Genomic DNA, 12602 nt, shown 5'->3' on the forward strand with positions numbered 1-12602 from the left:
TGACTCCACCACTTACTAGCTGTATGACTTGGATCAGTTACTTACCCTTTCTGAGACCCAATTTCCTTCTCCATAAAATGGAGACAATACAGTATGTACCTCATAAGATTGCTGTGAAAATTTAATTAATTAATATATGTAAAGCACTGTGAACAGTGCCTGGCACTATATAAATATTACCTACCATCATCATCCTCACCCATCTAAAAATGGGTGTAAACAGAAGAAAACACCAGCCATTCTACTTTAGGAGTCACATGACTTGGACTCTTAATAGAAAGATTTTTGAAGACACAAACTCTAGTACAGTTCCTCAAATGTCAGCAAGACTGCTCTCCCTCAACTTACCCTTCTTTCACCCTTTATCTTCTAATGTTTCCAGTTGCTTAAAGGCCAGAGTTAAAGGCCTGAATACCAATGATTTCACAGTTTGTGGAGGGAAGACAAACTACTTATACCTGTCACTATAATGCAAACAGCAATGAGAAGTATTTTGGTGCATATTAAGAAATTGTTTTTACTTTTTTAGCAAAAAAGGAGAGGCGCTTCTGCCTATCTCTGTAAGGGGCTGCCCTGCCATCCAAGCCCTTAACCTAGCGCTCTTCTCCTCTATCGGAAACTTTGGGAAGGAAATAGATCATACCTGTTACCCTGCTCCTTGCTGTTCTGACAGTAGAGCAACCATGAGAGAGAAGCTGCCTGTGATATAATCTTTTTATTTATTTATTATTATATAAGTAGGAATAAAATATCACAGCAAAATACTCAGACATTGAATTATATAGAATGAAAGAAGAAAAGTCTCCCTTTATCTCCATCCTAACTTCTCTTTCACAGAAGTTATCCACTTTTTTCAATTTAATGCGTGCCCTTAGAGACTTTAATAATGCATTTACTTTCAGTTTTAGGAGTTTCTATTAACATAAACATATTTCTACTTCAGTACATTTAGTGCTACATAATTTTAATATTTGCTCCACTTGATTCCACAATGAGGATGTAGCACAGTTTATTTAATACTTTCCTTCCTGGAAGACATTTGAGTTAACCTTAGACTTCAGTTCTTAGTGACCTAAATGTTGACCTGTAAATAACTCAACTACAGTTGTCAGCAAATCCAATCCACTGGTGACTCTATATTCAGCTCTACCTCTCCAAAAGATATATTCTAAAAGTCTGTTTATAAATTTTTAAAGTGCCAGATAAATTTACATATAGTTTGACTTAGAGATATAAAAGAGCTATATTATTTTTATTCAAATATAAGTTTAACTTAAAAATTAAAACTAATGAAAAAAATTGATTCAAGGTAAAACATTTCAATTTATAAAAAGGTACCTACAATAGTTTTTAGGATACATGCTTTTGTTTCTAAATCCTGCTATAGAGATTTTGGAAATCACAGAGTATAAGCCATTTTCTTCTTAAAAAAAAAAAAAAGCTTTCCTGACCTTGAGTCAGAATTAGTAAGTTATTACATTATCTCATTTATAGGTATCACCCATAAGTACTTAGTGGAAAATCAGAAGGGAGAAGTTTTTGCCTCTCTAGAGAGCAATTGCCTTATTTTCCTCAACTAATAAATTACAGGCAGACTTTAACAGATGTCATGTTGGCATTCAAAACATAAAATATAGCTGAAAAACAAGTTATGACTAATACAAGGAAAAAAGATGAATGTCAGAAAGCTGCTTCTTTTTTTTTTTTTTTTTTTTTTCAAATTTCAGATAAGCTCTTTAGCCTTAGGGTTCCTTTCACAGAGCCCTGGAGTTTGGCTAGATGTCTTAACCCCCATTTAAATTGCAATCTCTCCTCATGAGTGGGGGTGTGAAAATGCATTTTAAGAGTATCAGTGTTTATGTTAATCTCAGCAAGAACTCCTTCCCTCCCAAATATGGCATGTATAAAACCTTAGGGGCCTTTTTTCCACTACATTTTATTTGCACTGTTCTTAGCATGTGAAAGATGTCTGCCTGTGATTAAAAGGCTCCTTATCTTCTCGCAGCTCCACTTTATAGGGTATCTGCAGTTTCCATAGAAAAGAGCTGCTTTCCTTTAGAATTTCAAAAGAAGTCTTAAAAATACAGATCGAAAATGGGCTTAGAGAAGGAGACATAGGAAAGGGGACCAAAGAGAATACAGTGTCAGTTTCAAAGAATGGGGGCACAGGACCATAACAAGTAGCTTTCCTCCCCACTAGGTGGCCTGGACATCTACAACCCATGGAGCTCTACGGAAAGACAGTGTGAGGCTTGAGGCCTCCGGTCTCTACAACCCTTTCCCTTCTAGCTCTAAAAGGGATAACTTCCGCCAAAGCAATTTTCCTTGGGTATATATTAACCTATTCCTAAGATTACACTGTCACTGACTAATTCTTTAACAATTATTCCACTGTTCTTAGAGAAGGATTTGTTTTCAGTTTTGGTGTTGTTTATATTTTTTTGCTTTGACATTTACAATTTAGAGATAATTGCCAGGGATATTGAAAGATGAAGTTTCTTTGCAGAAACTCCATCTATGCAGACAAAATAGCCAAAGTGAAAGAACTGAGACAAGCAGTTAATCATTTATCCTGAGCACTCTCCACAAAACTGCATGCAAGGGAATGAGTATAGTAAGTGTCCAAAGAGTTTATATTCAGTTGGTACCTGAATATGCTAAAGGGTAGCAGACAGGTGTGGAGTCCATGCACCTATACTTCCAGATACCAGCTCTTTTATCCTGGGACTCAAATGGTCCTTCTCTTATCCTACTACGTGAGAATTTAAGGTCATTCCTAATTAAACATCTATCATTGTGTGGGCTGAAGATCATTCCAACTAAATATCCACTAAGTGCAAGGTATAGGTCTATTTTCTTTGCAAATACTTTCATATACTTCCAAGGAAGAGCTGTCCCATCTGGATTTGGACAACTTAAACTGCTATAGACAAGTAAAAAGTAAATAGTTACACATCAAACAACAACATAAACTAAGCTGATATTCCCTCTAAGTAATCCCTTTTCCTTTTTCTACACAAGGCCTTTATCCCTCTGTCTACAGAGCTGTATGTGACTTATTTTTCCCTTTAAGGTTTTCCTTGCTTTTAATTATATAAAATATAGCAAAAGCAGAAGGGTACACACTATATACTTGAAAGTTCTTCAAGACAGAAACAGATTAGAATTCCTAGGACACTTATTTTCATGTATATTATCTCAACTAATCCCTATTTTTACTGCAAAATCATGTGCTCCTAGTTAAGTCACTTAGTCCTCCTATATCTCCTTAGCAAAATTCTATACATATCTGAACTATATTTTCAATTTTGAAAGGCAACAGGAAGTTTTACAAATAAAAGGAGCCATATTACATAAAAGCTTAATAATTATTAGTCTCATAAACACAATGACAGAAGAGAAGAAAAACTCTAAATTTATCATTTTGTGAATTTGGAAAATTGATAAATAAGCAAAAAGATCCATTTGGTTAAGATTCCTGTTTACACAGTAGATATAACTCTAGACTCCATAGTAAAGAATTGCTTTGGTCTCAAGCACAAACTAAAACAGTTCTCTGCTTACAACAAAACAAAAACAAAACCATAAACTACATTTTTCATTTGAATTCATTCAACCAGTGTCCGGTTGGATCCCCAAACCATACAGGTTGGTTTATTTAGTTAACAAAGAGAAAAAACAGCCAATTTTGTTGCCACCTTTCAGGGTAAATGAAGCGCAGGGTATGTATTAAAAGGAGATGTGTAATTTTATTTTATACTCTGCCCAAGTGTAGCAATTTGTACTTTTATATACCTTACCAAAGCCTAATGAGAACTTTATAATCATGCTGTACTTGGAGTGCAGTAAAGTATTCTGCTACATAATTCTCCCAAAATTCAAAAGAAAAACAGTCTCGAATAGGAAAATAGGAAAAGATATAAGCACAAGAGAATTATTCATTAGCCAACCTGCCATTAAAAAAAAAAACAAAAAACTTTAGGATACTTAGAATATACATTAAAGAGAAAAATATCTTTCAATTCAGCCCAAAGGACAAAGTAGTTTTGCACTACTTGTCTTTTTACATCAAAATGAAAACATATGCCTCTTGACCACAAAAAGCCATAAGGAGAAATATATATATATTTAAAAATATATATATATATGTATCACATATATATATATGTAATTTACATATATATATGTAATTTTTTAAAAGGACAGAATTAATTTTTTTAAATTAAATTAGTGTAAAATATTAGAAATTAAATCCATAAAAAAGATTCTGGGAAGTAGTACTCACAAATAAAGATCAAATCCACTGTCCTCAGTAAAAAAAAGCATGTAACCAACAACAAAAACAACCATAAAACACACCTGTAATTCAACCCATTTTCATAAAGATTGTAGAACCAGATTAAAGTCACTAATGAATTCCAAACTTGTTTTGATTTAATTTCAAACTCCTCCATAGCTGGTAAAAAGTCACAAATTAGCTGACATGAGTTTTACTCCTTTATGTATTTTCTATCCAACCTCAGCTGGAGGCCCACAGGAAAGGTCATGATATGGTTCATTACAGAAGAAGTTATTTTTCTACTTGTTGGCTGGATAGTAAAAATGTTCAAAGAAACAGAATCATTAGAAGAACCCTTTCTGTACCAGGTTCCAGTCTTGAAAACCAGAAAAAAAAATTCCATTAGAATAACTTACAATAACATTTGGAATCATTCTTTTATCTCTGTTTACATCCAAACTATATTCAAATGACATTTCATGTCTTCATGAAAAAGCTTTATAGATTTATTGTGCCTCAAAATACACATTACCAATATAGTAAGCTACCTCATTTTTTACAATTTTCCAAATTAAAATTGTTTTTTATGGACTTGGCCTTTGTCTCTTTCAGATAAAAAAGTATGTTATTGACATTTCAAGGTGTATAAAACTCAGGTGATGAGGGTCTCTGTCATTTTCTCTTAATCCAATTCTAAACTCGACCTTTACCCAGTGAACAGGTGTGTGTGTGTCTGTAATTTATGAGTGAGCGACCAGGCAGACACGCTACCAACAATAGGAGGCTGATACAACCCTAGCACTTAGTGCCTAGAAGCAGTTCTTATCCTCGACATGATGAATATACTTTTATCTCCCAGTAGCAACTTAAAGATAAGGAATGATAGGGAAGAGGGGAGTAATATATTCTTATTCCTCTCATTTTTTTGGACACTGTTTTTATACTAATAGTCTGCCAGAAGCTGTTATATTACAAACTCCTAAGATAGTCTGTTGTTCATATTCCAATCTAACCTATGATACGAATATGAAAACAGTTATGACAGCATTTACACTAGGGCAAATGTGAAACATGAAGTCACTTCACGCAGATAAATTAAATAAACCTTCAAAAAGAAAATGATAAAGAATTTCTTTATATGCAGTTTGGGAACTCTTATATATAGCTTGCATCTAATTTTAAAACATGCCAGGTATCCATTTATTAGATTGAATATGTACTAATTAGGTAATGCAATAGCACAATAAAAGAAAAGGGAGCAGCAGCTAATGCTAGAACAATACCCACAATCTAAAAGGTAGTAATTATTAGCAGGGTAAATCCAATCCATATTGGATCTTCAGTCAGGTGAAATTCTAAATATGTCCTACAAAAACAAGTTCTAAGTAAAAGTAAAGAAATAAAATAGGGTAACCACAAATATTCTTTCTATGATTTTCCCATAAAATTAAAATGTAATTTTAAAAGTTCTAATACTTTTTTCAGATTTTTCAGAAAACATCTATTTATTCGAAGTAGAAGTTAAAATATGAAAATATCTGGGTGAAAAATAACTTCAAGACATTATTGAAAAGATTCTTAAAGATATACATATTTTTTAATATAAGCTTTTATCAAATTTTTCTCTTTAAACTCACCCATCTGCTCCACAATCTCTGGAGGAAATACTCGGGAAGCAAATGCTCGTCGAAAAATATCTGAAAATTCCTTGTCCAGACCTCCTATTCCCATTTTTTCAAAATTCCAGTCAGGATTGATGATAGACTGGCGATTTTCCTTGGTTTTAGCTTTACCTATGATAAAACAAATATAATCAAATGTGAAACAAGAACATCATCACAAAGTGGAAAAAGAACTCCCTGGATATCCTCAATGAATAAAAAAGAAGTCACCTTTATACAAAGATGAACAACATGCTCTTAGAGGATTTTCTAATAAGAAGGATGAGTGTTGTTACACTGTCTACTTTGGTCCCAATTTTGGCCCCATTTTCAGAATGACTAGCTGACTTCATACTGTGGCTATTTGTAATCAATCCATGGAGCTTGGACTTATTAAGCATTTACCAAGTTAACTCACTTAGTTAATTAGAAGAAACACCATGTAGGTATCAGAAAACATTATTTGCTAGAAATGCAAATGAATCTAGCAGCCCTGCAAGGCTCCTAAAGCAAGTGTATTTTAAAATACGTATGTTTATCTAGATTAAGCTTGTAATTGGGTATAACCCCTCAGCCTGAGAAGATGTAATGAATAAGGTTGATGTCTTTATTCACTTGCAAACAAGTCTATAATCATCCTAAAGCTTTTAGTGGTTACAAAATTCATGTTTACAAATTCTTCCATATGAAGAGGATAAAATTATCCAAGTTAAATTATCAGTCTCACCAAAACCCACTCAAGAGAACCACATTTACTATAATAGAAAGAATAAAGTATCCTAGAACACTTTACTGTTAACAAAAAACAGATACTACTGTTTTCGCAAAAATTATTAGGGAAGAAAAAGTTACCCCAGAAAAAGTTAATCCTACATGATACCTTTATAGTTAGAGTTTCACAGAGCTAAGATTTCCTTTATGAAGCCATCAAAAGTATTTTTCTTACACTCTACTGCCCTCTTGTGGCCAACTTTAACGCATCCTAAATCACTGCTGAATTTTATTTTCCAAATGGAAAAACCACCAATCACATACATCACATGTATTACTTCAAATACTTACATTGTATGAAATTCATTCAACTCTCTTGGGACAACACACCATACAAAAGGTATAAAAAAAATACAAAGAAATCAATTCAGAAATGCATTGGCTCAATAATAGCAGATTATGATGTATCCCATGTTCATAAAATGACATACTACATTGTCTTTAAAATTTATGTTGTGATGTATATTTATGAAATAGTCCAGTAATTTGGTGATAGGTCCTCTCAAGGGGATGTGCTCTTTTTCTTCTTCACCTGAGAATCTCTGTAGCTGAATCACATATAATAACAAAGTCTTAGTTCAGAATTTTCTAAGAACTGTAAATCTTACCAATAAGATTGAGAGATGAATTTTCTGCTTTTTCAAATGCAACTTGACTGTTTCCAACAACCAGTCCTACTTCAATCTGTATAGAAAGACAATAATTAGTCTAATAGCAGACAAGGCCAAAATGAAGGATAAATAAGGTCTTTCTGTGCAAAACGAATCTTCCAAACTAGCATCTATGCTACATTTACTTCTCTCATAACTACCTCCTGCTATTTCTATTTTCCTTATTTCAGCATCTACATCTTTTCAATAATGGCTTTCTTATTATTATTTAAGCATCTTCTAACTATATTATAATTAATACCACTATATTCAACCAGGATTACAAGTACATATACAAATGTCAAATTACTCTTAGGTTTGCAAATAAGTGTATTTTAAGCTAAATTTTAATAGCTATATACTACACATATACATATACATATTTAAATATATTTCAATAACAAATTTTTTCTCTCTACTATCTTTCAGGAAAGAGTACACAATAGGAAGAAATCACTGAGCAAGGGAATGGCTAGGAATATATTGATCTAAATAATTCACATGGCAAATATTTCCAGTATTAGAAATTAATCCATACCTTTTGTCTTTTACCTGTTGCAGGCTCTCCCTTCAGGATGCTAGGATCCATGGCTTCAATATCCTTCACCAGTAAGCCAAAAAGCTTATCATTGAAGCTAAATACAAGCTATGTATAAAAGACATAAGGGAAGAAAAAACACCTCATGATATAATGACTAGATTCTTACACCATCATCAATGTTTTCCAAATGCAGAAAAGCAGCTTTCCTCTGTATATCCTCCCAAATTTGCTCTACAAACTACCCATATAAACCAATGGGAGAAAAAGGGAACTAACATTTATTGAGTATCTGTTATATATCAAACACGACAGGGGGTAGATATATAAAGGTATTTTTTTTCTCATTTAATACTAAAAAGCACTCTTAGAAACGTAAATTATTACTCAGTTTTACTAATGAGGAAGTTAAGATCCAGACAGGGGTTAAGAATAGATGTCCAAAGTCACAGCAAATCATTGTGCCAGGATTCAAGCCTGCATCTGTAGGCTAAAATTCATGCTTTTCTACAACCAACACAAAATGTGTACCATATAAGTTCAGAGGCAGCTTCTGGATGCTCAGCAATTGACTCACCATATATTTACTGAGTGCCTTCTACAAGCTAGGCCCTTCTCTTCATGCTGGGGATACAACAGTAAAGACAACAGGCAAAGCTGACTGTCAATTCTACCACTAGTAATTACTATAAACATATATAAATACTAAGAACAGTGATTTGAGGGAAGATATTTATTTCCTCCCTGTATTACAAAGGATTTTCTCTTCATGGATTTATAGATTATCTGCATGTTAATGAGTTTTAAATTATTACAAACATAAAAGCATTTTCTATTAAATATCTTCTAAGTATTTTCTATTAATCTACTGAAGCTAAAGGAAAAGGTAAATACAATGAAATTTAGCTCAACAACTTGAGCCCAACCATCAATTTAAAAATGCAGGAATTGGGGAGTGAGTATATAACTCAGTGGTTTGAGTGCCTGCTTCCTATGCTTGACGCAACAGGTTCAATTCCTGGTATCTCCTAAAAATAAATAAATAAAAATAAAATTACTGGGGGGAAGCAGATGTGGCTGAAGCAGTTGTGCAGTGGCCTACCACATGGGAGGTCCTGGCATCAGTGCCCAATGCCTCCTAAAGAAGACGAGCAAGGCAGAGAGCTGACATGATGGGCTGGTGCAGTGAGCTGACGCAACAAGAGGACACAACGAGAAGACACAATGAGGAAACACAATCAGAGACACATTAAGCAGGGAGCAGAGGTGGCACAAGTGATTAGGCTCCTCCCTCTGACTTAGGACGTCCTGGGTTTGGTTGCTAGTGCCTCCTAAAGAGAAGATGAGCAAACACAGAAAGCATAGGATGAACAGACACAGAGAGCAGACAGAGCACAAACAATGAGGGGATGAGGAGGAGAAATAAAATAAATAAAATAAATCTTTAAAAAAATTACTGGGTTAAAAAGAAATGCAGGAACCTAGAAGGAATATAGGATACCAGAGAAAACAATGAACAGATAGTCACTACATTATTAGCTAAATGTCACCTCAAGGAGCCTTCTTGGATCATTATGGTTCTCTAGTGCATCATCAAACATCATCCTGATTAACTTTCTTCAAAGTATTTAAGATGACATGATTATTTTATTTTCTTTTTTTTCATCTGTCTCTCTCAACTAGAGAGCAGGAATTGTGTCTACTTGTTCACAGTTGATCCATAGCGCCTAAAATGGTGCCTAGAACATACCAGGTCCTTAATAAATATTTGTTTAAATAATTGACCAATTGATTAATGGGTTCTTGTTTCAGCTTTGCCCTTGGCTTTGTAGCCATGGACACATCGCTTACCTTCTCTGGACCTAAAATCCCTCATTTGTAAAGTGAGGAGGTTAGACAAGATAATCTTTAGGTTCATTCCGGTTCTAGCACTCTTAAAATTAATAAAATGCACGATATCCTTTCCCTGTCTATCAGTAATCCAGTTCCCCCTTGCAAAAGTTTGATATTATAATGTTTAAATTATCCAGATCCTTAGAGTCTTGTTCTTCCAGATTCAGGCCATTTCAGTTGGACACCAGAACAAACAGAAATAATGCACCTTTTACTCCAATAGCTCTTTCCTTCTACCATTTCTCTCATTCCCCATTTTATATACTTAGAGATCAGAACATTACTGAGCAGCAATTCTCAAACACTTTAGTCTCAGGATCCCTTTATACTCCTAAAGCTTTTTCAGGACTCCAAAGAGCTTCTGTTTCTATAGGTTTTATCTACTGATATTTACCATATTAGAAATGCAAACAAAAAACGGTTTAAAAATTTATTAGCTCAAAATAACAAAAAGAATAAATCCATTATATATTAATATAAATATTATTTTTTAAAACTCTGTTTTCCCAAAGGAAAAACAAAAAACATAAGTGAAAAGACTGGTACTGTTTTACACATTTTTACAAATCTCTTTAGTGTCTGGCTTAATGGAAGACAGCTGGATTCCCATGTCTGCTTTAGAAATCAATGTGCTGCACTAGCATACATCATATAGTATCTGCAAAATTCCACTGTACAGGGAAGCAGATGTGGCTCAAGTAGTTGGGCACCTGCCTATCACATGGGAGGCCCCAGGTTCCTTTCCAGGTGCCTCCTAAAGAAAACGAGCAAGACAAAGAGCTGACACAGTGAGATATGCAACAAGATGAGAAGAGACAGTGAAATACAAAAGAAGTAGCAAGTGGGGGTGGCTCAAGACATTGGGCGCCTCCCTTCCACCTGGGAGGTCTCAGGTTTGGTTCCCAGTGCCTCCTAAAAAGAAGATGAGCGCACAACAGACAGACACTGACAGCAGACAGTGAGCATAAACAATGAGGTGGGGGAAAAAAAATTCCATTTACACTCATGGAAAAAGTAAGTGTAAAAAGACAAATAATGTCTTAGTATTATTATGAAAATAATTTTGACTTTGCAGACTTCCTGAATGGGTCTAAGGGACCCCCCAGAAGTCTCTGGACCACACTTTAGAACTGCTGCTATGACCTTATGGTATGAAGGAGTCAGGAATGATTAAGAAATATACGAGGAGCCAAATGTAGTAGTAAGGCCAAAAGAGCAATAATTATGCATGTGTACATACAAGTAATAAGCAATTCTTGAACTCACACAGGATTTTTAAGTAAAATTTTAGAATAAAAGAATTTTTTCCTAGGAGGTTAACAATATAATACTAATTGAAATCCAGAAAAGAGGCAAGATTAGCAAATACCATTTAAATGCAAGACAACCTGGGCTTCAGAGGCTTCATGAAAAACTTGAAAACCATTAACGTATATTTTGTAAGATCCCAAAGGTCTATAACCCAAAAAAATTAAGAACTACTTTTCTACAAAAATATATCAGTAAATGATATATGCCAGACACAACCACAGGAAATGTCCCACAATAAGAAAAGAAGTAAGAAATTTGAGATATATATATGTCTGCAGGGGTTCCAGATTTGTAGGGGAAAAAATTGCTGTTATTATGACCTAACTTAAAAGCTACCTTAGAATTTTTCTTGTAGCTTTGGCAGAAAACAAAGCTTTTTTTTTTTCCCCCTGCATAAGAAAGGATGGGAGAGGTAGAGAACAAAAGAAAGAAACAAGGATACAGGCTACCTGACCAACAGACTCCTAGAGATCTAGTAAGTGCATCTCCCCTTACTTTTTTTTTATTTACTCCACCCCCCTTTTCGACTTTTTTTTTTTTTTTTCCTGTCTCCTTTCTGTGTCCATTTGCTGCATGTTCTTCTGTGTCTGCTTGTCTCCTTTTGTTGCATCATCTTGCTGCGCCAACTCTCCACACGGCACAGGCCAGCTTGCCTTCACAAGGAGTCCCTGAGATGCGAACCCAGGGCCTCTCATATGGTAGACAGGAGCCCAATCAATTGAGCCACAGCCGCTTCCCTCCCCTTACTTTTGATTACTCTAGCTTGTATATTCTTGTATTATATATTCCAATCTTCTCTTGTTTTTTTGTTTTGTGTTGTTTTGTTTTAGGAGGTACCAGAGATAGAACCCAGGACCTCAGACATGGGAAGCAGGTGCTCAGCCACTGAGCTACATCTGCTCCCCAAGGAGAGCTGGTTTTTTCATTTGTTTGTTTTGTTTTTAGGAGGTACCAGGCATCAAACCCAGGGCCTTGTACCTGGAAGCAGAAACTCAACCACTTGAACTACATACATTCATTCTCTCCTCTTGCTTTTTAAAAAGTAGAATTTTGGATAGTTGCAATTTAGAAAGCCTAAAAAATGAAAAGAATGAAAGAAAATTTAAAACTACCTGTTGTCCCACTGAGAAAGCCTGGTTGTTGAATTGTTGAATAAATTCTGCTGCCATTTTGTCAGTATCATAAGGGTTGGAATCAATGCTTTTTTTCTGTAGAAAATCAATCTCGATGGTCATTGTACCAATACATTGTTTGGCTTTGTCAAACGCATATAAAGAAACTGGAGGGAAAAAAGAAGCATTCTTTTAAATCACAGAGACACCAAAATCTTGCTGTACTTTGAAGTAACTAAAAGTTTCACATAAATGTATCGTAATAGAACTTGACCAAAAGGGGGCCTTACATGGCCTGCACTGGAGAGGCACAGAGGCACTAAGTGTTTTCCTTCCCATCTGAATTAATTAGAATATATTGAACAGTGCTCTCGTTCTACTTTTACT

The 12602-nt window shown here is 34.6% G+C and overlaps 1 protein-coding gene across 1 annotated transcript in view; it reads right to left on the minus strand.

Moving 5' to 3' along the window:
* NSF (N-ethylmaleimide sensitive factor, vesicle fusing ATPase) overlaps positions 1-12602 on the minus strand; it is a 188182-nt gene that overhangs the window by 109378 nt on the left and 66202 nt on the right. Inside the window, exons 5-8 of the mRNA XM_004480564.2 lie at positions 12216-12382; positions 7900-8007; positions 7320-7395; positions 5917-6072 (exon numbers count right to left, since the gene is read on the minus strand). Of these exons, the coding sequence (XP_004480621.1) occupies positions 5917-6072; positions 7320-7395; positions 7900-8007; positions 12216-12382 (507 nt within the window). The remainder of the gene's footprint in view (positions 1-5916; positions 6073-7319; positions 7396-7899; positions 8008-12215; positions 12383-12602) is intronic.

This window comes from Dasypus novemcinctus, chromosome 21 (genome assembly GCF_030445035.2).
Source record: "Dasypus novemcinctus isolate mDasNov1 chromosome 21, mDasNov1.1.hap2, whole genome shotgun sequence".
Lineage (NCBI taxonomy): Eukaryota > Metazoa > Chordata > Mammalia > Cingulata > Dasypodidae > Dasypus > Dasypus novemcinctus.